At 38.1% G+C, this 27993-nt stretch overlaps 1 protein-coding gene across 1 annotated transcript; it reads left to right on the top strand.

Annotated features, from left to right (window-relative positions):
- Positions 1 to 21: 21 nt before the first annotated feature.
- Positions 22 to 27993, top strand: LOC121314580 (3-ketodihydrosphingosine reductase-like). The gene is made up of 10 exons (XM_041247998.1): positions 22 to 533; positions 6802 to 6891; positions 7652 to 7708; positions 7824 to 7889; positions 10188 to 10283; positions 10444 to 10635; positions 20766 to 20849; positions 21430 to 21513; positions 23967 to 24068; positions 24709 to 27993. Exons 1-10 carry the CDS (start codon positions 309 to 311, stop codon positions 24826 to 24828), a joined length of 1116 nt encoding a protein of 371 aa, XP_041103932.1. The 5' UTR covers positions 22 to 308; the 3' UTR covers positions 24829 to 27993.

Genomic DNA, 27993 nt, shown 5'->3' with positions numbered 1-27993 from the left:
TGAGGTCACGCAGTTTGCCGAACCTGGACAGGATATGCGCGCAGACCAGTGTCGTTTAACGTAGGACCTGCGCAGACTGTTAAACGTCTGCGTGATATGAATGCACCCAGACTGTTTACGCATTCTCCTTGTTTTGCTTCCTGATGTGGCTTTGCCTAAACAACTGCTGTATGTATACTGCATTGTGCAAGTTTGGTTTCGTTAAACCCCTGTGCTTAACATCTTCCCCCTGCCCTCTGTCCTGGAGCGCTGGCCACTGAGTTTACCGCCCCTTCAGTGATACTAAAAGAAGCTCGATTTGTATCTCCATGTGCTCCCCCTGGGTTTGGCCTTTGCAGCTGCTGCAGGAGGAAAGTGTGAACTCCGCTCTCCCGGACTGGTTGTGTCAATTCTTGTATTCGTGGTGGCTTTTGTTGCCCCTCATTATGTTGCTGGTAGTTGCTGCTTTCATCGTGGCCTTCGTACTTCTGCTGTACATGGTCTCACCGTTGATTAGCCCCAAACCTCTCAAATTAAACGGGGCCCATGTAGTGGTAAGTACAAACAACAAAGCTGCTTTTTTTTCCCTCCTTTTTCTCCAAGCAGAAATCGCATGTTCTCGTGTGATTGTAAAGTGACGACTTCTCTTAATATTCATTTCTTAAGGAGAATCGCAGAACAGTGGTCACACTGTGATGAATAATACTAAGTGTACAAAGTATATGGTTCATTTTTGCAAATATGTTTTTATTTTCAAAAGCGTGGGTACTAAATGCGAATTATTATTTCTGTTTGTACGAGGCAGCTATTATATGTTTATTAGAAAGCTCTCGGTTATGTGGCAACGAACTACTATTTACATGGTTGCCTAAAGGGTCTGTTACGAATGAACCCCACTGAGAGATTGTGGTACAAAAACTAGACCTTTACCAGATAACTTTTAGAATGTGGTACCCAATTCCATTTTACCAAGGTATTTTATTAAAATATAATGTGTTGCATTCTGACCTTGACATGCTAACAATGTTCTCTCAGTCGCTATTGAGACTAGATGGACCCTCTACCTATTTTTCTCATGTGTTCAAGTACATTTTAGTGACAGCATTCAAAGGTAGGTTGTACAGTATGTCAGGGAGTGCCGCTTAACAGGTGGGTGGTGGGCTGCATAATAAAATGCACCGATATGAAATTAAAAACAAATTCGTGCAATAAATACAACATACCTTCATATATAGACCCAAGACATACTTATTTTCGGATGCCTTTTCTTTTTTGAATATATATATATATATATATATTATATAATATATATATATATATATATATATATACTTTGTTTTGTAAAATTTTAATGAATTACACGTGGAAACCTAAGTGGAAACGAATGCTTACAAACTTTGCGAATATCAGGCATAACATTAACCCTAACCTTAAAAATAAGTTGTGGTTTTCATTAACATCATAAAGGTAAACCCTAAAAATAACTTGCTTAATGTGAACTGCGCCTACTGTGAAAGCGCTATTTATTATGTTTACCCCTGTTTAGTGAAATCTATTGGGATTCCTTATTTTTAATAGAATGCATACAAATGTTTTCAAATTAAAGATAAAGCCCTGTTCTGTTTTTTGTTCAGTCATCCTGAATTTATTACAAACCAGTGTCAAAGTAAATAAATCCAGAACACTGGATATCACAATCAGCAGGACTCTCCCTGTTTTGTTTTTTTTTGTCAGCAGTTTAATTACAAAAGTACGATTTATTTTAGGGTAGTATTGGGAAGTGTAAAGCATGATATCTGCAAAGTTTGTAGGTATTTGTTTTGTATACCCATACCCATTTTAAGCAGGTTCTTTCTAGGGCTTAATGTAATTATTATAGTGTGCATGTTAATGAAACCCACAAGAAATTAGTGTTAGATTTCTAGGAACTTACCTAGTTTCTGCTTGAGTGGGATTTATGCAGCTGACTTTTTATTGGTGATCATTTGGGACAGGAATCATACTTTTATTTTCTTTTATTTATACTTTCATACTTCTCATAACCCAGTATTATCCAATAGCTTCTCAGTGTCATAAATGCAATTTGCTGCACATCAGGCATGACAGGAAATCTAACAGACATGGATAAGTGGATGTTTTGATGAGGAACATTTTCAAAAGGGCCATTAGTCTAGAGAACCATCTTGTCTGCCCCCAACTTTGCAGGCCTGATCCAATTAGTGGAAGTAGGATAATCATTGAAGCCCAGTGCCTGACCACATATCAGCCAATGTAACCCTTCAGATAGCCTACTTTGCAGAATTGTTGCATCTGTTCTAGTTGCCCATGATGGCCCTAAAACCCATTAAAATGGTCCATGTTGGTTCTTCTATGCTGCACTGTAATGTCATGCTGAGTGGTGGACTTTTCATCTCCCTGATTTTAGAGGCTATGCCAATGCCTACTTTTATAACAATAATCCCCCCCCCCCCCTAGATCAGGTTATAATTTCATAGCCCCCAACTTTCCCTCTTCTATTACTGTTGAAAGCCATCTGTCTTGGTGCCCAGCATAACTCAGCAAACAAGTTTCTGTAACTGAACTCTGCTCTGTATTGATTGAGCAAGCAGTCTTGGAACTTTTTGATCTGGGCATTTTAAACAGATATGTATTTTCTCAGTTAACAGCCTTGCTTCCCAAGTTATACTTGCCAGGGGACCAATAAAAGATGAAACGTGGCAGCTGAGAAGCAGGGTCCAGTAAAGAGCAGATGTTAGCAGTACATCTAATGCAGATCAGAAAACTGGGCATGCTGCTTGTGGCATAGAAGAGCAATTCTGTACACAAGTACTTGCTCTTTCATCTAAATAACATGTGTTTTGGGTCAGTAATATACACTAAATAAACAAGACAAAATACATTCACATACTAAAACAAGCCAAGCTAGTTTGGTTGTAGTACAAGCCTTCAGAACAGTTTAAATTAAAGACACTTCATTCAGTACATTTACATGGCACAAATATTCAGAATATTAAGTATTTGGAATTCTAGAATATTCCAAATGCTCTGTATACATGTAGGCGGAATTCTCTTATTCCTTTCATGTTCTGGGTTTACATGGTAAACGGAATATTCCTTTTCTGCCATTAATGCATGCATACTTGAGTTCCCACTGCAAACCAAGAGAGTGATGATTGTAGTGGAATAGTTTGTTGTTTATTGCAAAGAGCTGTTGGTGTGGAAGTACATTTCTGTTATTAGTTTTTTCAGGTATGGAATCTGATATTTTGAGACTGTGTAGATGCTAGATGCTAGGGTCTTAATTCAGTGCAATGTGTTCACGCAGACATGCATGCTTATGTCTATGAATATAACAATGAGACAGACTGAAGTTGAGTTGCACATGTTTAGCCAAGCACATCGTCAACAGATCCTACAGTAAACACATGTAGAGCAGAATAATAACTGTAGTAAATAAATAAAGCAAATACTGTGTGTGTGTATACAGTAAATAATAATCATCCCATACATAGTTGCTTTTTCAAAGGCCATTTGATTGAGTTTCGTTAAATGGTTTAAAATTTAGATGCATATTTGCAGATCTAGCATGTATTGAGAATTCTTTTCTGTATATTCTTTCGTACTCAAATTGTAAGAGAACTTTATACTGTATCTATACAGCTCCCTGGTACCTATGGCGAGTGGCACTTTAGACATTTAGAAAAATAGATAATATTTATGTGCAGGTTAATATATTATAATGTGATGACAAATACTGATAGAATTATTTTACTTCAGTCTTTTCAGTCAACTGGTCAGGGTAACTTTCTTCTTCAAACCTGATGCCCACACCACTCCTGTGCAACAGTGCACCCCCTGAGATAGTGCACTCCTTACATACTGTATGCATTGTTCCTTTTTGTTGTAATTTTTGCTAGTTACTACTTGTATACAGTGCTACACATTGAGTACAACACCTAGTTTTTATACACTTATAGTCAATTTTGTAATACAAGTAAAAAGTTGTGTGAATAAACACACCTACAGCAAAAGTACAGATGTGGGAAAAGCTTGCAAAGAGGAACATGTACAATATGTGATTTGTTTCTTCTAGTTTTCAAATGTTGAACCCAAGGTTTTTTCCATCATCTCCCCTTGCATCGCATGCCGTGCACATGTTCAAGGCATGCTGCTGCGCTGAAGGGGTGCATTACCTTATGCTACACTGGGTCGGTGAAGATAAAGGGCGATTACCCAGTATATCATTCATAAGATTGGTTAGGAAAAATTGATAGATTAGCCCCACTTCTGTTCAGTTTGTTTTTAGGTTTTTTGTTTTGTTTTATTTTTGCTTTTACCGTGCTTATTTTCATCGATGACGATTTTGATCCACAGTTCTCTCAAATCCCCTTCATGATTTTTTTCAACCATCCTTCTAAACACTTTTGCGCATGTCTGTTTCTTGCCATCAAGCTGTTTTACTGCATTAAATTCCTTAATAAAAGTGATGTCTCCTCATTAGACCAAAAGCTTTGCGTTTTCTCGTACGTGCCGTCATGTTTACTGCTGTGAGCATTTGTTATTGTGCATGTCTGTTGTGGGTTACGTTTCACAGTGTGCTGTTTACAAGGCTTTATATTCCACTAGTATTCCGCATACTAGTGGAATATGCCACCTCCAATATTCCGAATATGCAGAGGTGGAAATGTTCCTCTTCATATACTGAATATGCTGTTTACATGGCAGAATATATGTTCTGATTATTCAGTATTGTGAATACTAATGGAATATTACTGGCCATGTAAATGTGATTTGTTACGCTAATGGAATAGTAGATGCAGGAATAGCATGAACTCTAGTATTGGGCTAAAGCAGGATCAGCTGTTGCAAGGAAAACAAAGTTAATTTCTCAAACTGACCATTTTGAGGTGAAAGCAGAACGCATATAAATAATTGGGACGGTAATTTAGAAGTGTACTACTGAGAAAAAAACTAAACATTTAGGAAATTAAATGAAATGCACTGCACATTTCACTAAATTTAGCTCTCAGATTGTGCTAATGAAAATATCTAAAATGCATTGAAATGTGCTTGCCGTGGCGCATTTAATATCATAAATACTGAAAACTTGTTTTAAAAGGTAACATGTGGTTAGTAGGGCTAGGAGTTTGTCACGGAAAATGGGGAGAATAATGGGGAGAATAAACACGGATCAAATAAAACTGTCGAAGAAAAGCATATTGCGGCGCACAGGTTCAGCAAAGAAGGTAGAGACAAGAAAATTAATTTCAATTTCAAATTTCAATTAATTTAATTTGCTCTGCAACGGTGACTATAACAGCATTTATAAACGCTGAACTAAGCAGAGAATAAAGACGCAAACGGGAAAGGGTAAGCAGACGAGAAGCGCAACACACTTTGGCGAGAAATACACACGAGGATAATGTACATTAAATTAAACAAGTGGAACAGTCATTTCAGTTAAAAAGAGAAAACTCTTCAATGTATGTCCCGAAGCAAATGCTGGCAGTTAGAGTAACAGACACACACTGAATTTATGAACTGTTAATATAACTTTAACCGAATTTAATCAAAGAGCTTAGTTTGACTCGAATTTCTTTTCTTCTACAAAAAAAAACATTACATCAGTACAAAGTTGGAGCTAGTTTAAATAGGTAATTATTCTAATAAACGCCAAATACATTTTTACATTATGTTACTAAGAAACACTTTCTAATAAAATCCCATAGAAATTGAACACAATTGATATCCTCACACATCAGAAAAAATTGTGGACACTAGCAAAAGTCAGGGAATCCTTGACACCCACAACCACCGTGACTAAATCCCAGGCCTAATTATAAGAGCTGTCTGTGTTATGTGCTGTCAGATCAGGACTTCACTGCACAGGAGCTGCAGCATGCTGTTTCCCATACACAATTAAGGCATGGTCACCAATTCCATACACATTTTCAGCCAGTCTTGTATTGCAGAAGCCTTGATATTCAAAGGTAATTTTTCTTCTTGTTGATCATGCCTTGTGAGCAGTGCTGAAGTAAAGCTCATTCACTGCACTAATGGAGTACTTCAGACACTATAAGCAGCCTACTACTAGTCCATGCAAAGATGCAGCAGAATGCACCGTTTCTATGCCTTTTTTCAAAAACTTCCCACTGGGAGACCTCACCCCCGCACACTCCCCCTCAACGCTATGTGTCTGAGATGGGGGCCCCGTACTACCTTGGTATTGCTGCATACTTTAAAAGGAATTGAAAACCCTGTACAATATGAGGTTTTTTATTGCAGATTTGTATGACAAATGATAAACAGCCATTTAGAGTTACAGCCTTATTTTTATGCAGTAAACAAGATTTAAAACTTAAGATTTAAGAAATACAATATCCAAATGAGTACTAATAGCAAAATACTGTTTTTTTTTTAAATTTTATTTAAACTAATAAACTTTTTGGAAGATGTGAAATTTCAACAGGTGAAAAAATAATACATGTACGAAACCAATTATCTTTAAATTGTTAAACGCTTTGTAACAGTTTATTCTAGGGACTAATACAGTACAAACTCGCACTTTCAAAAAGCTGAGTGATCTGACCATGAAAATTAGTTCTGCGTCTGTCTGAATCTCTCAGTGAGAAAGCTTGGTAATTGCTCAATGCTCAGTTTCTTGACAGATTGTTCTTGGCAACAGTTTCTGTATTAGTGTATTTGCTGTGTTCCTGGAAAGCTTCAGACATACTGTCATACTGACAAAATCTGCTTTTAATAAATCCTCACACATGTATCGCAACTAGCATTGGCTAACATGTTTTTGTATTATTTAACCAGGTAACGGGAGGCTCCAGTGGTATTGGTAAATGTATTGCTATTGAGTGTTACAAGCAAGGTGCTTTTATAACTCTGGTGGCACGAGATGAGGTAAGTGTATTTTGTGTAATAAACACTTTATCTAAACTTTGGCAGAACTTAAAAGGGTTACTTTGTCATCTGCATGTTCCTAACATTACGTTTCTTACAAGTTAATATCCAGTTACATGTGTTTCTCGTGTATTCCCTGTTGGTTTTACTTAGATCATTATTTTCCATGCTTACAAATTTTAACAATAAAAATGTCAGTTTTCAAAATTGTCCAAAGTCACAGCCACTGTTCCAGCTGAAGCAGAATTTACAGTACAAGAAAAATGAGCCCTTTTGAACCGCACAGTCTCAAGACCATCTGCGATAGTGACTTTATATTTCCATGGCTGTCATATTGAGGTCACATGATGTGTCTGGGAGACAGTAAACATTTGTTAAAATGCATGCCTGTCTGTCAGTATAACATATTATATTATTATTTCTATAAAGTTATTTTTCAGGTGGTGTCCAGTAATAATTAACCTTTTTACTGCCCTAATGGTTTAACCTCAGGCCATATTTTTCCCTTATTCCATTATAGAGGCCAAACCCTGTTCATTGTGCCCTTGGGACTTCTTTGTTCACAACATACTCTTGTATTTGTTATACTTCATTGAATATGCAAACAGTTATTTTCAGACTTGGCTGACGCTGATTACCACTGCATCTAATTGACTGGCATCTACCTGGTCTAAAAGGTTTAAAGAAAAAAATCTGAAAAAGATCACACACATACATATTACATGGTTACTATCATGAAATCATTTTTTTTGTTTCATAGAGCAAACTGCTACAAGCGAAAAAGGAGATTGAAAAACATGCTATTAATGACAAACAGGTAGGTTTTTTTTTTTTTTTTTCCCCCAAAAGTAATTTTGTAAATTAAAAGTGCTGATTGAATCTCTTTGCTAAAATAAATAAATATATACATTTATTTATTTATTTCCTTACAGATAGTACTGTGCATTTCTGTTGATGTGTCCAAGGAATATGTTCAAGTTGAAAATGTCATTAAGCAAGTAAGTTTACTTATATGTACATTCAAAATTTCAGATTGTGGAAATTTTCAATATCCGTATCAAGAACAGCCTCTTGGTTGCATATGATAGAAGCAGTAAAAGGTTTGTGTTATATCTACGACTCAGCATTTTGCTTGGTTTGAGTATTCACTGTAAAAAGACAGAGTGCTGGTCATCAGTGAGAAAGTGGCAGTTGCATCTCCTGCAGATGGCATTTATTTAAAGTACACTGAAAAGGCTGTTAAGATTTTTACAAATGTCAGTCTTAGATCCCTGGACTATTTTTCCTTCAAGGGAAGTATTATTTAACAAGAATTTCCGTACAAGTGTAATTTTCTTACAAATTACCTTACGGTTGAAAGTCAAATAGGAGAGCTTAAGTTAGTATTGTACTTGTTTTAAAAAAAATATATATATATATATATATATATATATATATATATATATATATATATATATATATATATATATATATATGTGTGTGTACATAATCAGTGAACCCCTTTTTTATGGGTTATGGTGAAAGTCTATATAAACAGCCATTCAGATAAATGGGAGTGTATGCCCACAGGCAAAATGTGCAGTAAGATGATCAACAGAGACCCCGTTCACATTACTGTGCTGGCTCAGGGCTGCCACATATTTAGGTCTGCAACCCTGTTGACATTTTGTGGTTTAAGGCACCTTTGCACATTCACATGTGTAACTAAATAGCAGGCTTAAAATGTGGCGACTTACTTATCAATTTTGTATATATAATTATACACTTGCTGAAGTACCCAACGTTGTCCGAGGAAATTCAATATTTCATGCATGACTAATTGGGGAACAGTAGCCTCATGGGTTCGTATAAGTTCCCGATCTTGGGTGTTGCCCAAAGCGCTCGGACCCCTTTCCCTTTTTTAACTTTTTTTTTGCTTTGCCATTTTTTTACGTTTTTTGCATTTCTGTTTTTTTTTTTTTGGTTTTGTGGATTTCTTTAATTTGAGATACATGGCTACTGTAGTGATCCAGTCCTTACGGAAATAACCTATAGAAAGTCCTATAGTAAATTGGTCAAGTCCTATAAAATATCCTATAGGATTTCTTTAAAACCTTTTTAGTCCTATAGAGTGTCCTATAGTACTACTGTAGGAAGACCCTTTTGAGTACTATAGGAGGATATTTTTTTAAAAGAATCCTTTAGGATTTCTCTAAAAACCTTTTTAGTCCCATAATGTCCTATAGTACCACTATAGGATCCTATAGCACATTTCTGTAAGGGATGGGGTTACTAAATAAAGTACCCAGGGGTCAAAATTTTCGATCCAAACATAGCCCTCGACCTTCCCCTGGATGAAGGAGGAGGCCATGCAAAGGTTGGTTGCACTCCTGTGTGGTCCGAATGCATAAAGGAATAGACAGACAAACGTTCTTCTTTATACATTAAAATTATTGACTATTTTTAATGTTATGGTGCATCAACGATCTTTAATATTTGTGGATGAGAACAGTATTTTATAATAAGACTTTGTTTTTTCCCATAATTTAGATTTTGTGATGTTTTTCATCGCCACTCTTCAAATAGCAGTGTGAGGATCATTTTGGACTTAATTACTTCATGCATTTGGAGATTTACGCACCTAGTTTTGTTTGTTTGTTTGGACTTCACTTTTAAGGCACAGTAAGGACTTAATGTCAAACAATGTGTGTGTAAAAGCAAGCAGCTAAAAGGTCGGCATTTTAATGTAAAAACACCCACTTCTGTAGCTATGTATATCGTTGCATGCCAAGACTCCGCATTAGTGATCAGTATTGAGGTCCACAATCCTGCAGTTTATATTTATTGCTTAGTTACTAAATAACAGGAAGAAAGGGTAATTGACAAATTAAGCTTAATTATGAATGCACTGCAGCTCGTTATGAAACAACCTGAACTTTAACCCACTACATTTTTTTAATTAAGTTTTTTTTTTTTATAATTAAAGTTGTACGATGTAGAAATAATTTATCATTCGTTATTGATCCACTGCTGTCTTGGCTACCAGAGCATTCACCTCTCTATTTGTCTTTCGCACAAGTGGGAGTATGGGAGTAAAGAGTGACGTAACCAAATCGGTCATGTGATACGAAACTGCAGCCCTAAGTCTGCTTTGTGTAAAGGCCTGCCCTGGTCCTGGATTTTAGTGACCTAACTCTAGGCCGGCCCTGGGTTGCCGTTTCTTTTCGCAAGTGTGAATGAGGAGAGTTATCCAGTTTTGTGCAATGAGCTAGACTCTTGTAGCACTGACGATTCTTATCTGCCTGTGTTTCTTCTAGGCACAGGAAAAACTGGGGCCAGTTGACATGCTAGTGAACTGTGCTGGGATAACAGTGGCTGCAAAGTTTGAAGAGGTTGAAGTGGATTGCTTCAAGGTAAATATTTGGGGCAGTTGAGTAACTGTTGTATTTTTAATTTGTTATTTCCTAGATACAAAAGTAAAATGTATGCAGAAAACAGTTGTTATCGTTTGGTGTACGTTTTATGTATTGAACAGTGTTGCAGTACCAATAAAACGGTTTCAATTATTTACAGAGGTTGATGGAGGTCAATTACCTGGGCAGTGTGTATCCAACAAGGGCAGTGATTCCCATTATGAAGGAGAGGAGGATGGGAAGGATCATGTTTGTGTCCTCACAGGCTGGGCAGCTAGGCCTGTTTGGGTACACCGCTTATTCACCATCCAAATTTGCCCTTCGTGGATTGGCTGAATCCCTGCAGATGGAGGTATATTTAAATGTTCAGACAACCTTAATATATTGTCCGGAAGCACAAAGATTTCATCATCTAATATTGTTTCATAAGAGTAATCCTTCGGTGTCTGCGGGAGGTTGAGCTTCTGTCAAGATGGTCCCATGCATGTATGTTCTAGCAGACCCAAGGTAGAGTATGGGGCTTTTTTGTATCATGTCAGAACAGAGTTTGTGTTCTTCTAGATACAAAGCTTAAAACCATATCTCTATCCTTTAGCCCAACCTCCTGCCTTTTTCAAACAGGCTGGTCTTGAGTTAATTGTGTTGAATATGTGGGGTACACTGTCATATCGTCAAAACTAGGGTTGCAGCGATACAAGCTGATCCGAATATGATGATATCCGAATATTCTCGCGGTAATTGATCATCAGGATCTAGAACTGGTTGGTTTTTTTTTTTTTAGAAAATTTTAAAGAATGGAACAGTTGTATTAATATCAACAATAATGTGAACAATAACACAATAGAATATTTCAGTGAATGATGTTAAATTAAGAGAAAAAGAGGAGAATATTGCCTGGGATCAATTCAAAGTAATACAAAAGATTTAGAAGTGAGTAGTTTTTCGAGATTTACGATTATACTGTATTTACAGTATAATCGTAACTCTCGAAAAACTACTCACTTCTAAATCTTTTGTAGTCATTTTTTGTATTATTTTATTATAAATACATGTTAATTTGGATTCATATGTTGTTTTTTTCTGACTTTATGTGAACGAAAAGACACACATTTGCCCATTTTCCCATTGGAAATAGTGATATTTTGAAATATCACTGTCCAGGACACAAAAGCAAAGTTTGTGGGGAATAATAGCCATTTTCTATACTTTTGATGCATAAGCAATTAGGAAATAACACTTACTACCCAGGAACCAAAAAAAAATAATAATTGTTACACGGTGTTATCAATGATTAAAGGCTGGTTTTCAAACAAACTGATTATCGCTTTCCAATACTGTATTTGTATAAGAAATGTGTTGTTTTTAATGTTATTTCAGCTTTCAATCACTTAAAATATGCTGAAGATAATGTAAACAACACAAGGGCTGTAGACAGGGAGTCCCAAGCTTTAAACGTGTTGCTGTTTTCCAGGTCACAGCCGACCGTGACCGTTCGTAGGGGTTGGTGCACAACTGGCCAAGCGCTGCCCGGGTAGGGAGGGCTTAGATTGGCAGGGGAATCCACGGCGCATCGTTCATCAGCATACCCTGTGGCCGATAGGGCGCCTGTGGTTCTGCAGTGGAGCCGCAGATCTGTGTTGTCCTCCGGCGCTAAAGGTCTGGTGGCCTCGCTGTGGATCCGCAGTGATGCAAAACAAAACATATGCTATTTGCAACAAAACTGAGCTAAAAGCAGGATCCTACATCTCACAGTGCCTGCTTTCTGATGTTCAGTGTGCAGGGAGAGGGACAGATTCCTTCCTGTCTAAAGCAGGTGGAAACGTACGTTTTGTTTAAAGATAGTTCTGTTTATTTGGTAATTGGTAATTGTTAATTATCCCATGCACCTGGCTGTCATTGTAAATTAGAGCCAGGTGCAGGGTATTTAAAGAAAGCAGCCAGTCTGTTCAGAGCTACTCAGCTGTCTAGTACCCATGACGTGGTATCCCAGGTTATAGTCGGAAAGGTATTGCGAAATTTGTCTCTCCCAGTGGATACGAGCACGCACTGATGGCTGGCTGGTGGCTGTACTGAACGTTGGGTCCGTGGTTGGGATGTTGTCACACTACAGACAGTCGGGGTGTCCACTATGGTGGTGGTGGCAACAGCAGGATAAGGTGGGCTGATAGTTAATGGGTTAACTGTGTTCACAGCACTGGAGATATTTATGCTGTCTGTACTGTTGCTGTGGGGGACAGGATTAGGTCCATCAGCGTTTTGCTTCTTATCCGTGTTATCCTTAGGTCAGTCTGTTCGGTAACTCCGGCTCGAAGGACCGTGTGACAGAGGGCAGGGACCTGTTTAGGCTAGACTAGTTTGTTTGGTGAAGTTGAAGAAATGCCCAAGGATAGGAATCGCGGTCAGATGATTGGACACAGGGAGAAAGGTAATTCCAGAATGTGAATCAAGTAAACAATCCACCATTCGAATCAACAATGAGGAGATATTATCTGTGTTAATTATTTGTGTTAATTATCCTTGTAATGATAATATCCATGTAATGCTATTATCCGGGTACTGTAATAAACAAGAAACAACAATTTCTATATACCCTGCTTGTGCCTATAAACAAGAGATTAAGTAAACTAAGGTAAACATTGCAGTTGGCAGATTGAATATGCTATATTTACAATCATTAAACTTAAATACTATGTATAAATACTTCGCAAGTTAAACAGAAATGATGGCGAACTACGCATAATTAAGATTATTACTTACATTTTGGCACTGACGCAGAGATGGCTGGTTTATTCATGTAAGAAAGGGCTTGCTTACTCTCAGCTGGCTATGACAATACAGAAAAAACGACTAAGCTAACTCATAAGGAAAGTGTCAACTAAGATGACGTGTACAAAGAGAACAATATAACCTTCATGTACACTAGAGGGCAGCATTTAGCTGTAAATCAAAGACTAACAATTCAGCTTTCCCCTACCATATATCTCACTCCCAGCATCCTCTGCTACACATTAACCTAAGTGTAGAAAACTGTCAACAGGTGGCAACAGCGAGTCACTCCAGCCATGCCCGTCACAATGTAAATGTATTCATTTCTACATTTATTTATTTAAAAATAATTATTTCTAAATAAAAGTATTTATTCCTCTATGCATTTAAGTCATTTATCTATTTCTACCAAAAATTATTCTTTTATTTATTTTTAATTAATACTAGAACCACCACTGTAGTCATTTTGACGTTTTCACTTTTAAAATTTAAATTACTCTGCGTGTGTTAAAGATCAGCGGTTGTCTGTTCTTGATTTTTCTTAGGTAGATATATTAAATATCCTGACGGCATTTTGAAAGTTAGAATCGCAAAAATAAGTTATAAGCACTTCTACCTAGAACCGCCAAAAGTATTCATTTTGACGGCGTGTTACAATACCTGCTTTTGTCAATATAACTTACAAAATGCTTTGTTGTATATGTGTACAAGCCCGTTTGTTATCTCTAGCTCTGCTGAGTTTACAGCAGTATGTATTTGAATAAAATATTGCTCTTGATGTCTAGATATGTGTTATCCAAACCTGTATTATATTCTTATCAATTCCTTGGAGAACTGCCGTCTGGCTGTCTATGTGAGCATATAGTCTGTTGTTTTATAATATTACTATTACAAGAATTTTTCGAGAAATCTTGATATTTTTGCATCTTGATTTGAGAGCAACTACAGATATATTTTCATTTCATTGTCAGCTTTGTAACGACTTCACTGAAAACAGCATTGCCTGTTTCAAGCTAAACATAAAGCATTACATGGACAAGCAGCTGTTTCCGACAAAAGCACGGTGTCGGTGTACACAATACTTGTCAAACAAGCTGTCAAATTTGGGATCAAGTTTTGGCTTGCAGCGTACTTGTGCAAAGATGAAACTCGTCCAGCTGGTCAGAGACTGGGTGGCAATGTGATACTTAGGCTGATGTAACCGTGTTTAGGAAAAGGGATGATTGTTACCAATGACAATTTTTATTTCACTGTAATTAGCAAAACAGTTGGAACAGTAAACAAAGCAAGAAGAGAGTTTCCACCATCTGCGCAAAACTTAGTTCTCTGTGAAAGCAATCACCGGTGTCCAGTTTCTGTATCGTACAATGTACTGGACATGGCAGCAGTCAATTTCTTCATTTTGGACAATGAATGCACAGGTGAAAATATAATCTTATATGCTAGCCACGGAGCTTTGGCTGAAACATTTCGATCAGAAAGCTGCAAAGCAGCAGGGAAACGCAGCTCAACCTGGATACAGTGTGCATCAAAGATCTTTGTTATTTTTGTAAATAATTACTTTGTTTTTATAATTGTGTATGAACATATCAGTTTACACCTGTTTACACTATCATTCTTTGAAATGTTTATTTTATTAGTTTTTCATTTTTTTACGTCATGCATTATATGCGCAAATGTCGAAAATAAAGCCTTTTAGGTTTATTTTTTCATTTAAATATGGTGTTTCTGCTATGCAAGTGTTAGATATGATGTTCATAAATAAATCTTTTGAGTTGTATCTGATAGTTTACATTTCATTTTTATATCGAAGCTGTTTAAAAATGTACCCATCAAAATGAATACTGCTGGCGGTTCTAGGTAGTTGCATAAACCCGGCGGTTCTAGTGTTAAACGAGGAACTACATTCAGTGCAGGTTAGGGTACAGTTAGGTACAGTTTGCCTTCCCCCTATCTGGACTTAATGACAAGGTATTTTTCATTTTTTGTTTCTCTCACTACGGGAACGCCAATGGGGGGGGGGGGGGGGAGGAATCTGTCCGGGGGGCACTACGTTGTACAAAACAGGAAACCAGAAAATATATTTTCAACAGGGCATTTCTAGAAGTCAAGCAGAAACCTTTTTCAGCAAAAGCTGATCAGGCATGGATGTAAGCTTAAACAATGTACACATTTCAAGTTCATACCACGGTAATTATTTTTTTTCTGTGATATGTGCTGTTGTAAAACATAAATACATTGTTTAATATAAATGGTGTGGATATCAAATTGCTTGTGTTCCCTGATTTATTTTGACGTTGACCAACATGTGGAATCACACGATTGGTAGATGTCCAGTTATTTAGCTTTTCTGTTTGAATAGTCGCTACACACTCTTAAAGTAAACAGAATAACAATTTTAGCTTAGTTTGACGACTTGTATCTCATTGTGTAAAAGAGGTATTTGCGTGTTTTTCCACATTTGATGTAGGAAAGTTTCAGACTTTTGGTACTGGTGATTATGTGATTTAGTTTTGCCGCTGCAACATGGTGAAAACAGCAAACCTCTTGGAGCTGTCTAGAGACTCACGGTAGTTTTCAAACAAGTTTTTCTAAACTGTACGACTGTTTCTAAACTGTTTCCTCTCAATCATGCATAAGTCCAATTGGATTTGTTTTACAAAATGCTGTGCTTTTTTTCAATACAAGGCATACCAAACATGTTTCCATTTTTGTTTGACGTTTCTGTGAATAATAAAAATTTGTAAAAAATCAATCATAATAAATAAGCCTAGGATTTTCTGGGGGGAAGAAATCAAACTTTGCTGCACAGGTAAATTCTCTTCATTTCATCTAGGCTACTTGCATGTTTTAAAATTCAAAACTTAATGCACATGATTTCCATTACATGAGAGTAAATGTTAAACTTCATGATGATTTGAGCTCTGCTCTCGCCAAGGTAAGCACCAACTAAGACGTAGCTTTGCAGTAAACTAATGTGATACATCTGCATCTCCATCCATTTGCATTGTTTTCCATCTGATGATGTAGATATCCTTCTGTCTGGTGTTGATTGCTGAAGTGTAATGCTGGCTCCAGGGATCAGCTCATTTTGCCTCCCCAGTGCATCAGCACACAAAACTGCTGCGATGCTGGCTTCGGGGATCAACCCAGTGCGGTCTCCCTAGTGCATCAGCATGACAACCGCCTGGATTGAGCCAAGTAGGGTACATGTCTGGGGTCTTCAAGTAGGAACTTTTTGTCCTCTGTGTTTCGTCGACTAGCCCATGACACCTCAAAAGGGCTCAACAGTGATTCTGGCGACCCAGGATCACCCCCCTCCATCCCCCACTCGGCTCAGCCCAACTTACTTATCTGTACAACAGCATTGCTTTCTTCCTATTGTGCTTGAGATCCTCATCCAGAATCTTTCCGTCTCAACCACAGCCAGTTGCTGCTCCTTTCTGCTGCTTCAGATAAGTTCTTCACTGTGCGACGCAACTCTTGGCCACTGAATCCGACATCTCTGAGAAACCAGGTTGTAGAGTGTGCGACAAATCCTTGACAACCCACTTCCACTGGGTAAACTCAGACTTTCCATCCTCGCTGTTCCGCTTCAGCAGCTAGTTGAGCACACCGAAGTTTCTTCCTCTCATATGCCTCATCCACAGCATCTTCCCATGGCACTTAACTCTACCAGAAGAACAAGGTGTGCTGATCCAGACCACAAGACAATGTCTGGTCGAAGGTTAGTGGTGGCAATCTCAGGTGGAAAAATAAGCCGTTGACCAACATCTGCCAGCAGCTTCCAGTTGTCCTGGGTGAGGCTTGGTTTTAACACTTTTTCTTGGTGGTTGCTCTCCTGGACAGAGGAATACTGTCTTATGAGTAATGCTTTGATGGAACTGGTGGCAACTTATTGGTCAAGTTGCGCTTGTCTTCCAATGCTAAGGCCAAACATCGCAGCACCTGGTCATGGCGCCAAGTAAACCGTCCTTGGCTAAGACCCACCTTACATCCTGTTAATTGTGCCTTAGTGTTGCAGGTGATGAACACAAAGGACATGAGGGATCCTCACCCACCCAGAGGTTTAGGTTCTGTGGTGATGGGAGAACATCATGCTGATCTGATGAGGAAACTAATCCTGCTATGTTCCATTGTCCATAGGCCTTGCCAGCCGATCTTGCGTTGTTCCACTCCCATCTCCCATCTCATCCATTCTCCCTGCTTGGCCTGGGAAACGGCCTTTGCACACCTGATCCTCTCCTCCTGCTTTTGCACCTCATTGACTACCAGCTTCCACCACTGAGCTGGGGTTGCCTTGTGCCATGTAGGAGGAGCTGAACTGAGGCCAAAAGCTCCTTTTCCATGCTGAACTTGCCCCATAATATCACCGATTCAAAGGGCAGCCTTAGCATCTTCCACAGCTTTCTTTGCTGACCATTTTCTTCCCGTTTTCAACACAGGTGCTGCCTCCCTTACGCATTTGTCGCGTGAATCTACTAATGTCATTTGTAGTATTTCTTTACTTATTTTTTTACGTAACTCAGCCTTACCTTGTGCAGCATGTGCATGTATAGTGTCAGTCCCCTGAGGCGTGTCCAACATCACATGACACACAAAGGTTCTTTCATCTGATGGGAACTAGACTCAATCATAAGCCTTTTCATATTGTATAACTGACAAGTAAGAAAGATTTCCAAGTGTGGATTGCTATATGAATTGATTGCTATATCTCTGACTTACTAATATTATCCATGCCATTATCCTGTAATACCACAATAATTGATTTGACAAACGATACAAATGGTAACAATTTCTGTATCGCGATATAACAGTATAACTCGTGTATCAATGCAACCATAGTCAAAACATCCAGTACAAGGAAGGCGTAGAACAGACAACCCTGTTTTCTGTAGAACATAGACAGGAACCCTATAGAATATGCATGGAATCATCTTGACAGGCAGTTTGCATCAATGTATATTCAATGAATGTTTTGCATTTGAGACTGAACTTGTGTTATTTCTGCAAGCCAGCACTTCGCTACTACTTTTAGATAGAATAAGGGCTTGTAGTAAATTGATTATTTGGTTATTTAATAAACAATACTATAAACAATTACAACAATTGCATTCCTTTTGCTCCATTGGAATAAACTCCACTATATATTATTAGGGCATCAAACTTCTATCTGCTGAAGCACAAGATTATGAAAGGATTATTTTGAACTCCACCAGAAGCCAACAGGGTGCACTTTGTTATACATTTTAGTTCATTATAACAAGCAGGCTTCCCTCAGTCTCGTGTGAGTGCTGACTGAGTGGTTTTGCCAGTGGCATGTACAGATGGTCATCGCTGTACATTGTTACCCACGGTAAAACCGGTCTTGTTAGTGTCTTGACCAACCCGGTTGCTATCTATAAGCAGATTGAGGCAGCACCTGTATATTTGTATACTGTGAACTGCATTGCTTGCTGCTTGCATTATGCACGGGTTCTATCCATACGACACATGCAAAGCCACAAGATGTGGAGAAGCTGGGTCTGGCCCAATTTCTGTCAGTGGAGGCTTCTATTGCTGCCTTGGTCTAGGCGCCTAATTAAACGCTTCTATCCAAGGATGCTACCAAGGGTCTCCTGGGGTGATCCTCAAGCGTGTCTATTCAGCCAGTGCATTTGTCGTACGACTGGGCAATTATAATAGCATCCTGGTAGCCTACCAGTACAGTTTGCTGAGGTCCCTTTCTGAGAGCCACAGGCCCTCACCACAACAGTTGGATGAGCTGCGCCTGCTTGACAAGAACCTGCTCCGTGCAGGCTATGGATGGGAATCTGGCTGTGCCAGTAGCTGCACGTAGGCAGCTATGGCTTTCCCAGGCACGCATGCCTGACGGACAAGGCGCCACTGTTGGACCATCCGATTACACCAGGGCATATATTTGGTCCTGCGGTGGACAAGATGCTGCAGCGCTCTCACCACCCGTGGGAATTCACGAAGGAGCTGGTTTGCCTGCTTCCCTTCCCCTGAAGTCGATCTCTTTTGCCTCCCAGGAATCAACCCACTGTCCCCTCTGATTCTGTAATAGGAGGTGGGGACATGCTGGCAATAGATGCCTTAGCACACCAATGACCGAGGCAACTGTTATATACCTTCCCAACGGTCTGGCCCCTGAATGGCTGCATTTGAACAGTCTGGGGCTTTCTCATAGGGTCACTAACATCCTGCAGAATGCCAGAGCACTGTCCACACTTTCCCAGTACGGTTACAAGTGGGGTGTTCAGACATGGTGTCTGCTTCGTGAGTTGGACCCCACGACTCCTTTCCATGTAGTTTTTTCAGGACCTTTTTGACAAGGGGAAATCCCGCTCCATGTTAAAGGTCTATCTGGCAGCTGTTTCAGCTTTTGAAAGGTGTGCAGCGGGTTCGGCCGCCTATGAAGGACATTGTTACTTGCTGGAAGGTAAATGTGGTGCTTAATGCACTCGAAGCCTCCGTTTGAGCCGATACATTTAGCAGAGATATTTATCACTCAAAGAGGCTTTCTTTTGCTTGCTGTCACCTCACCGCGAAGTGGGTGAATGAGATGCAGGCATTCTCCATTGCAAAAGCCTGCATCATTTTTACGGCGGCCAGGACAAAGGTTATGCTCCATATGAATCCTGCCTTTTTGCCTAAGACGATCTCGGCATTCCATGTCAACCAGCTGTGAAATTGAAGGCTTTCCATCAGCCTCCTTTCTAGTCTGACCGAGAGCGACAGCTCCATACGCTCTGCTCAATGCGGGCCCTGGTGTACTATGTTGACAGGACGAAAAGTTGGAGGCAGTCCCAACAATTTTGTGTCTTCAATTGTCAAACCCTGTCTAGGTAGAGGCTGTCCAAATGGAGATCTGACAGTCAGGACTGCCTATGAGCTGGCCAACTTAACCCTTCCAGAAAAGCTTGCTGCCCATTCCACCAGGGGCATGGCAACTTTTGTTGACTTTATCCTGGGTGCATCTGTCAAGCACATTTGCAATGCAGTTCTGTGTACTACTCCACATACCTTTTACTAGGGTCTATAGACTTTAATGTTATGGATCCTCAAAACCCTGGTTTTGGAACTAGTGTTAAGGGCAGCTTCCCAGTCGACCCTTGCAACACAGGCATAGAGGTGAGTTTGTCCCTCAGTTTTTTAGCGCTAGCTACTTGTTACTGGGGTTCCCTCTGCTTAGCCTTGTAGCATTCCAGTCATTCTGCAATATTACCTGGCAATGGCTTTGGTACACTCGCCCATACGGTAATGGCTACATTTCGTACTTGAAAGGGAATGTTCTATTGGTATCATAACCCTGGTTCCCTGAAATAGAAATGTAACCACTAACCTTTAAGGTTGTTGCATCCATGATTGCAGCAGACTTGAAGGAAAAATTACACTGAAGTCTGTGACCGCAGTGCTTTTGTTCCCTCGGGTCGGGCCATAAGTCTGTCACAGGCTCTGTGAGCAACTTTGATATATCTTATTCAGGGGTCTTTAAGAGAGAAATACCCATAAGTTAATGGTTACATTTGTATTTCAGGGAACTTGGGTTACGAATGAATAGTACATGCCAGGAAAGTTTGGACAAAAGGGCGTTATATACTCTTGCAAAAGCCTAAATTACAATTGCATGTTATTCAAACAGTTGCTGCAAGACAACTGTTTGAACAACTAATTGTATGTACATGAATCTAAGTATTGATTTTCTTGTTTCAGATAAAACCTTACAATATTTACGTAACAGTAGCTTATCCACCAGACACTGACACTCCTGGGCTTGCAGAAGAGAATAAAACCAAGGTAATTGCAATCCTGTGATCATTTGAATGTAATGGACAGTTGGTTGCTTTTTCTAGGTACTATGTTTATTCAACATTATGCACAAAGCCTTCACTTGTCATTTAATCATCTAGATGAGAAGACACATTCACATACTGGAACATTTATTTTATGAAACCAGTAATATTAATTTAGTGAATATATGTAAACAGGAAAAAACACATTCATTGAAATATTATCTGAAGACGTGTATAGATTTGGTATCTGTTCAGATATTTGCATGATTTCATTAATTATTTGCTTGTGATGTGGCCATGCCCCTTGCTAGACGTACATGATCTCATTGAATCGCTTCCTTAAAAAGGCCACCCTGACAAAAACTGTTCACTTAACTCATAAAATGAGAGGCTGTACTGGAGCTGCAATATACATGAGCTTTTTCAGACAGCTGCTATTTGAGACATTTTCTTTTTTGGATTCTTTCACTGCATTCTCTCCCTAACCTGGTGCATTACATAATAGAAAGCTGTTGTATAATGTGAGTAGTGCTCTAAATCCTGTTCTGTCTGTGTCTGTCTCTCGCTCTGCTGTATTGTTCTAGCCATTGGAGACCAAATTGATCTCTGAAACATCTGGCCTTTGTCAACCAGAGCAAGTCGCTAAAGTGATGGTTAAAGATGCTGTGGTACGTATTTATTTTTTTGAATGAATAAGATAATTTGAGAAATGAATTTTGCATTAGTTGAGATATATAAATACAATGTAATTTTAAAACCTTGAAGATTCATCTAAAACAACCATTAAACAAAATAGTGATATTTGTCATTAACTAGGGCTGTCTTCGCCAGTGTCTTCACGATAAGTAGTAAAGGTGAAACTAAAATGACACAATAGTTGTCCCGTCTAATAGTGCAAGTGTTTGGAATAAAACAGGTTCTAGTCAGATAAGTTTTCACAACCTGCTTTGCTCTGTAAATAATACAAAACACAAATAATAAATAAAAAATGTATACAATTGTACAGTTTTTGGAAAAAAATGGTTTTTTTCAGTTTTGCAAACTTCTGAATCAGACAGGTTTAATGAAGAGTTCTGTAATGGAGATTCCTTTTAAACCAAATACTGTAGGTGAATGCTGTCCTTAGCGTAACCTCTTCTTTTGCAGGTATAATTCAGGGATTATATTTAGTAATGTAAGGACTTGTGAGAAGTGTGTACCTTGGCTCCAAAGTATAAATTATTTTTCCACAATACTGTAGGGACGCAAATGAAACATATTGGGGACTGGTAATGATGTTTAGCACTGACTGATGCTTAAGATAGTTTTGAACAATGTAATGTTTCCCGGGTAGGTTATACGTACTAAGTAGTATACAATCTTAGACCTGCATTGGCTCAGATCTGACGTTGCCGTCTTCAACTGCAATGGCAATGATGAGAAAGATGATCCTAAACTAATGTACTGTCCGTCTGATGGTGTCGTTTAAAATGAGATTTGTTGTATTTTGACGTGTCGCCTTCCATTATGAAATGAACTGATGATCAACAATAACCCACTTCCACTTAGCTCTGGTTCACTTCGAACGGGCTTGACAAAAACATCCTTTACACACAGTGATAGAGAAGCTGTGGCGAGGCTGCTAGAGTACTTTAATACTAATACATATTATTCTTGGATTTATTTATACAGACACTAAAACCAAGTCTATGACCACCACCTTTTTTGCATGCAGTCTTACATTTAACTTTTTTATTTATTTATTTATTTTAGTATCGCTGTATACAGATACATGGATCACGGTATCAGTAATCATATCAACAAGAAAAATATAACTGTTCACCCTATGAATCGGCACTCCCCTACATCTAACGAATGTTAAAGAAAAACGTGCTCTTTAATTCATCTGATATATAGGACAGGGGCAACACATGAATTAGGACAACACTAGTGCAACGTCATAAGCTGCAAGGTCCTAGGGAATATTCTCCAGGGATTGGCATACTATTCCACAGTAATCACCAGAGATCGGAGTTTTCCGCAGTAAAAAAAACAATCTCTGATTTTAAAAAATAAATAAATAAAAATCTGTGTTATTCAGCAATTAAAATAAAAGGCTAAAAAAACTTGAGGGTCCCAAACCCCCACCCGTCACATTAAGATACACAAACAGTACTACACACACTCTACTATTGAATAACAGTTAACACACAAAGTATTTTTTGGTAGGGTTTTAAATTCTAAGGAAGTTACAAGCTCACCATTGCCATCAATCAATAATATAAAAAAACTTACCATTTTACTTTAACCCTTTGCAGTCCTATGTCGGACCAGGTCCGACATTACAATTTTCCCATTCCCGTCCAATGTCGGACCCTGTCTGACATCATCAAAAAGACATAAAGCACAGATCTCTAGTCGTTTTTTCTCTGGAAAAAGCTGAGAAAACCTTTCAATGGCTGAGTGAGACTGAATAAAAAGGGCATATCTCATAGCCCCATCTACTACAGAGATAACACGGCCATAACAAAGGAGGTAACTGCTTCTGCATCCAGCGCTCAAAGACTATCAGACATTTGCAGAGCTTTTTGGGAGACATTGTAGTAATAAAATAATGACTTGGATCGCATTATTGAGGAGTTTGGTGATAAAACGAGTGATCGAGAGGATTTATCAGTATGCACGTCTATAAAGAGGTATGTGAAAAATACAGCGAACAAGGGGTGGGGCTTGGCTGTAGATACAGTACTAAGTGTCCTTTTGCGATTCAGTGCCTTTTAAACCTGTTTTACTCTGAAAAAAATGTTTAAACAGTGCTTGTAAAATAAACAGCACGCATGAAAATAAATTGGACCTGACGCACCTGACAAGCACTGAATAAATGGACTGCAAAGGGTTAACATTACTTCTGTGTTGTAATAATAAAAACCAAAAAATGGTATTCATATTAGTTTATCTGCGAGTTTGTCAACTGGATTGTATTGGACTCTATATATATTGCAGAATCCATGTCAGGAATTCTTTTTGCATAAATGTAAGGGACAGCTAATTTACAGCAACATAAGAAGCAAGGGTTGTATGTATGTCCCCCAAGAAATGAAATTATTAGTTATGTTATATTTCCTTCTGTCTTCCCTACCAGCAAGGTAATTTCAACAGTTCAGTGGGTCCAGATGGCTATATGCTTTCCGCACTGACCTGCGGGATGTCACCTGTCACTTCTATCACTGAAGGACTTCAACAGGTAAGGGTGTTTTGCATGAGGTAATACATGTACTTTGTTCTGTACAAAGGGTTCAGTGTTTGTTTGTAAAAGTAAAAAAAAAACTAAACTGCAATGGCTGCAGTGTCGGATTAAAATCCTGAACAAGAAAAATCAATTTCTTAAACGGAGCAAAAAACAATACAAATTTGCATTTATTTAAAATGTAACTCGAGCAGTTGCATTGGACTCCTGCCCATGTGCAAGCAGTGTTGCTTCAGAAGAGGGTGTTCACACATGATCTCTCAAACAAATATACCTCCCCTTAATTTATTTATTCATTATTCACCTGTAAACGTATGAAAATAGTACATTATTGAGATCTAAAATAAGTGTTTTATACAAGACATTTTGAAATGTGCAGTATTGACTTAAAACAGCTTTACTTGGATTGTAGGCGGTGCATTTCCCGCAATATTATTATTAAAGTTTAATTAATGGTGTTATATAAATTGTTGCAGGTCAAATGTTGTTTATTTTAAATTATTTTCATAGTGGTTTGAGAAACAAGACTAACCTGAAATTCACAGCACTCACATCATAGCAATTTACTGAAAATCGATTTATTCTACTGTTGAAAAGGTATTAAACCACGGCTGACTTTCTTTTCTGCCCTGATCAGATCGTCACCATGGGGCTTTTCAGGACGATTGCTCTGTTTTATCTGGGAAGCTTTGACAGCATTGTTCGCCGCTGCATGATCCAGAGAGAACAGTTAAAAAAAACAGACAAGACTGAATAAATAATCTCGTCTGGGACCTCTGTTGGAGATCTGGAGTACACTTGTCAGAGTGGCAACATCCCCCAGCCCTCCAACGCATTAGGAGAGTTACTGGTGATTGTACTCCTGAGAAGCAATGAGGGACACTGAAAATGAATTGCATTCACTGGGAAGTACTGGTGCCAAAGAAATGCAAATATAAGGGGAAAGGCATTGCTGTGCAGCATTATTTTGATCCATGCTGGTGCACCAGTTTTGTTTTTTTGTGTGTGTGAATTGTTTTTCTGGTTATAGTATTTTTGTTTTTTGGTCTGGTATTTTGTTATGGTTTATTTGATCTTGTCTTCTACTGAATATCAGTCCCAAGGCATTCCAAGAACTTATAGAACAACTTGGTAGGAGTATGAAATATCAGTCTTTATCCTAGCTAATATATTATTATATATATTCATTTTGCATTATTTTCTGTTCGTCATCACATACGGGTGACTTTTTAATATTTAGAAGCCAAAGCATCATGACTGCCTTCCATGTTCATCTGAAACATCAGGGTGTAAACATTACCCTCCTACAACATCCAAGTTGCTTTGGGAACATCCAACATGTACTATACATTCCATAATGATAATGAATGCTTTAAAAAAGCATGATATCTTACAATTAACATTTGGGGGATTTTTCCAAGTCCCTTGTAGAGTGTTACTTGGCCAGACCACCTACCTACCTATCGACCATACAGTAGTGAATGTTGCTAATAAACTGTCCTATTGTAAACACTATTAACATGCTGTAAGGATTTTTTATGTCTGTTTTGGATGAATCACATGTTTGTCTCCCCAGGCAACTGTTCTCCCCAGCGGATATTGTTTTAAGTGCAGCCATGCAGGTAGATAATTTTAGCTTTGAAATGATATTCCATCCATACGTCTGAGTTCTCAGACTCAGAATAATGATAGGCTTGCACACAACCAAAGAATACAGTCTTTTGGGAGTCTACCTTTCTAGCAGCTGTGTGTGCACTTTAGATATACTTTAGATATAGTAAGCAACATGACCTGGTATACACTCTTCAAAACAAGATGTTGCATTCAAGGGTCTATCCTGTGGACACATTTTAAATAAATGTCTGACACACACACTATGTTGTACTCTTGAACTGAAATGCCTACCTACTTCAATTTTGTGTTTCATGCAAAGTGAGCAATTTAATAACAAACACCTTTTGTATTTCTTTTTTTTTTGTAATTATGTATTGTTTTGATGCATTTATTTTATTGAAGTTGTGATGCACTTCAGGGCTTCTGTCCTGCAACGTCAGGAACATTTCAGTTAGCATAATCAGCACACACAGTACAGTATGTTTAAGAAAGTCGGCACACCAAATTGAAGAGGGCATGTATTGCCAAAAGAGGACTTGTTTCAAATGTATTTTTTTTTCCATTCTGTTGACCCTGTGTTTCAGATGTTTGTTATACAACACCATCAGTTGTTTCTATTAAAGTAAGCAAAGCGTGTGCAAGTGACTTGTGACAATGACATTTTTCGCTTTTGTACGTAAATTATCACAACCTACAGTGTATATTATCAGAAAATGCTACACTAAAAGAAAGCTTAGTGTGATTGTTGTGGTGACATTACCGACCAAATTACATAAGGCTGAAATGAATTGAATTAAAATTTTCAAATGAAGAAAATAAAGCCATTTGGCCTACCAAAGTAACCTTTGTCATAGCATTGTCCCACTGATGATAAAAGAAGCAGTCTTGCCTACAGGCTGGGACTTTTTATAATGTGGCTGGGGGAACAACCAGGCCATTTACTAATATGCACCTTACCACGTTGCTTGGGAGTCATTTTGTTTTTAACACCGATCAGTAGGTAGTCCTCTCTACCTGTTTTATCCTTACCTGTAGCCTGGTCTGTCTAAGTTCCCAGTATCTGCATTAGTAAACTTGTAAAACCTAGATTAAGTTTAGTTTTCTACTAATAGTAGGGGGAAGGTTTCGGTTTTTGTGCTATAGAAATCTGATACTGTTTCCTTTTAGTACGTGATTGATGGCTTCATCAGAGTAGAATGGTACTCGAATAATGATACAATCATGGCGGTGAGAAATTAGCTGTACATATCGTAGTAATACTAAAATATCTGCCATAGCTTGTGAAAGATTGTAATAAGAGCCTTGCATAAATCATTCGTGCCTGCGATTAAACCCGCAAGTAAACTGCACTTTGCCACTATCTGTGAAACCTACACTTGCTACTTTATTGGAGGTGGATCAGTCCTAAAGGAGCAGTGGTTTCTTGCCATGTTTTATAGAACTAATAGCCAAAAAAATCTTAAGGCTGTATGAATTATGGAACACTCAGTCATAACATCATAAGAAACTTAAGTAGACAAATCGGTTTAATAAAGGCATAGCCGAAACCTTGTCAGTTTGATGGAGGGGTTAATTCCATCCTGCTCAGTCCTATTTCCACACAGGACAAAAATGCCAAATATCTGTACAAGTGGGATCATGTGATAAGCACTTAATTTAAAACACATTTATATTATACCTCTGGAAAATGTGATTGACTTAATAACTGAATATGTTTGTCCAAAAGTAATGTTTACTGATATGTTTTTAGTTTTGTTTTTTATGCTAAGCTTTGTCATCTGAAATGTAGGTGTTTTTTTCTTTTTTTTTTCTGTAAAGAATGTCTTAAATTTCAAATATGAGGGTGAGAACAGATAATTGATTCTGATTCTTTTAAAATGACGATCTCACTTGACGGGCTTGATGCATTGTTCAACATAAGGCTGTAGTTAATTTATACAATCTCTTTTTACATGTTTAAACTTGTCAAAATAAGCTTCATAATGTAGCGTATAAAAAAATCATGAAACTGTTTCAGCTATGCAAGTAAAGTATATATAATTTGTTGGTTATATGTCTGATAAAATTTGCCTCCTATTTTTTCCATGCTAAGTACTCACATTTATAATGCACTTAATAAGCATTAAGGTAAAATATTGATCAAAAAATATTTAATAGTATTTTGTTTATATTGTTTTAGCCAAGCTTGCAAGAGAGCTTCCCTTGTGTTCCAGAATAATAATGAGAATAAAAATATTTCCCAACTGTCTTATTTTCTGTATTGTTATAGAAATCAATAAACACATTCTGGGGAAACATATTTCAGTGA

This window comes from Polyodon spathula, chromosome 4 (genome assembly GCF_017654505.1).
Source record: "Polyodon spathula isolate WHYD16114869_AA chromosome 4, ASM1765450v1, whole genome shotgun sequence".
Lineage (NCBI taxonomy): Eukaryota > Metazoa > Chordata > Actinopteri > Acipenseriformes > Polyodontidae > Polyodon > Polyodon spathula.
Note: the sequence above shows the minus strand (reverse complement) of the source record. Positions and strands in the feature narration are given on the sequence as shown.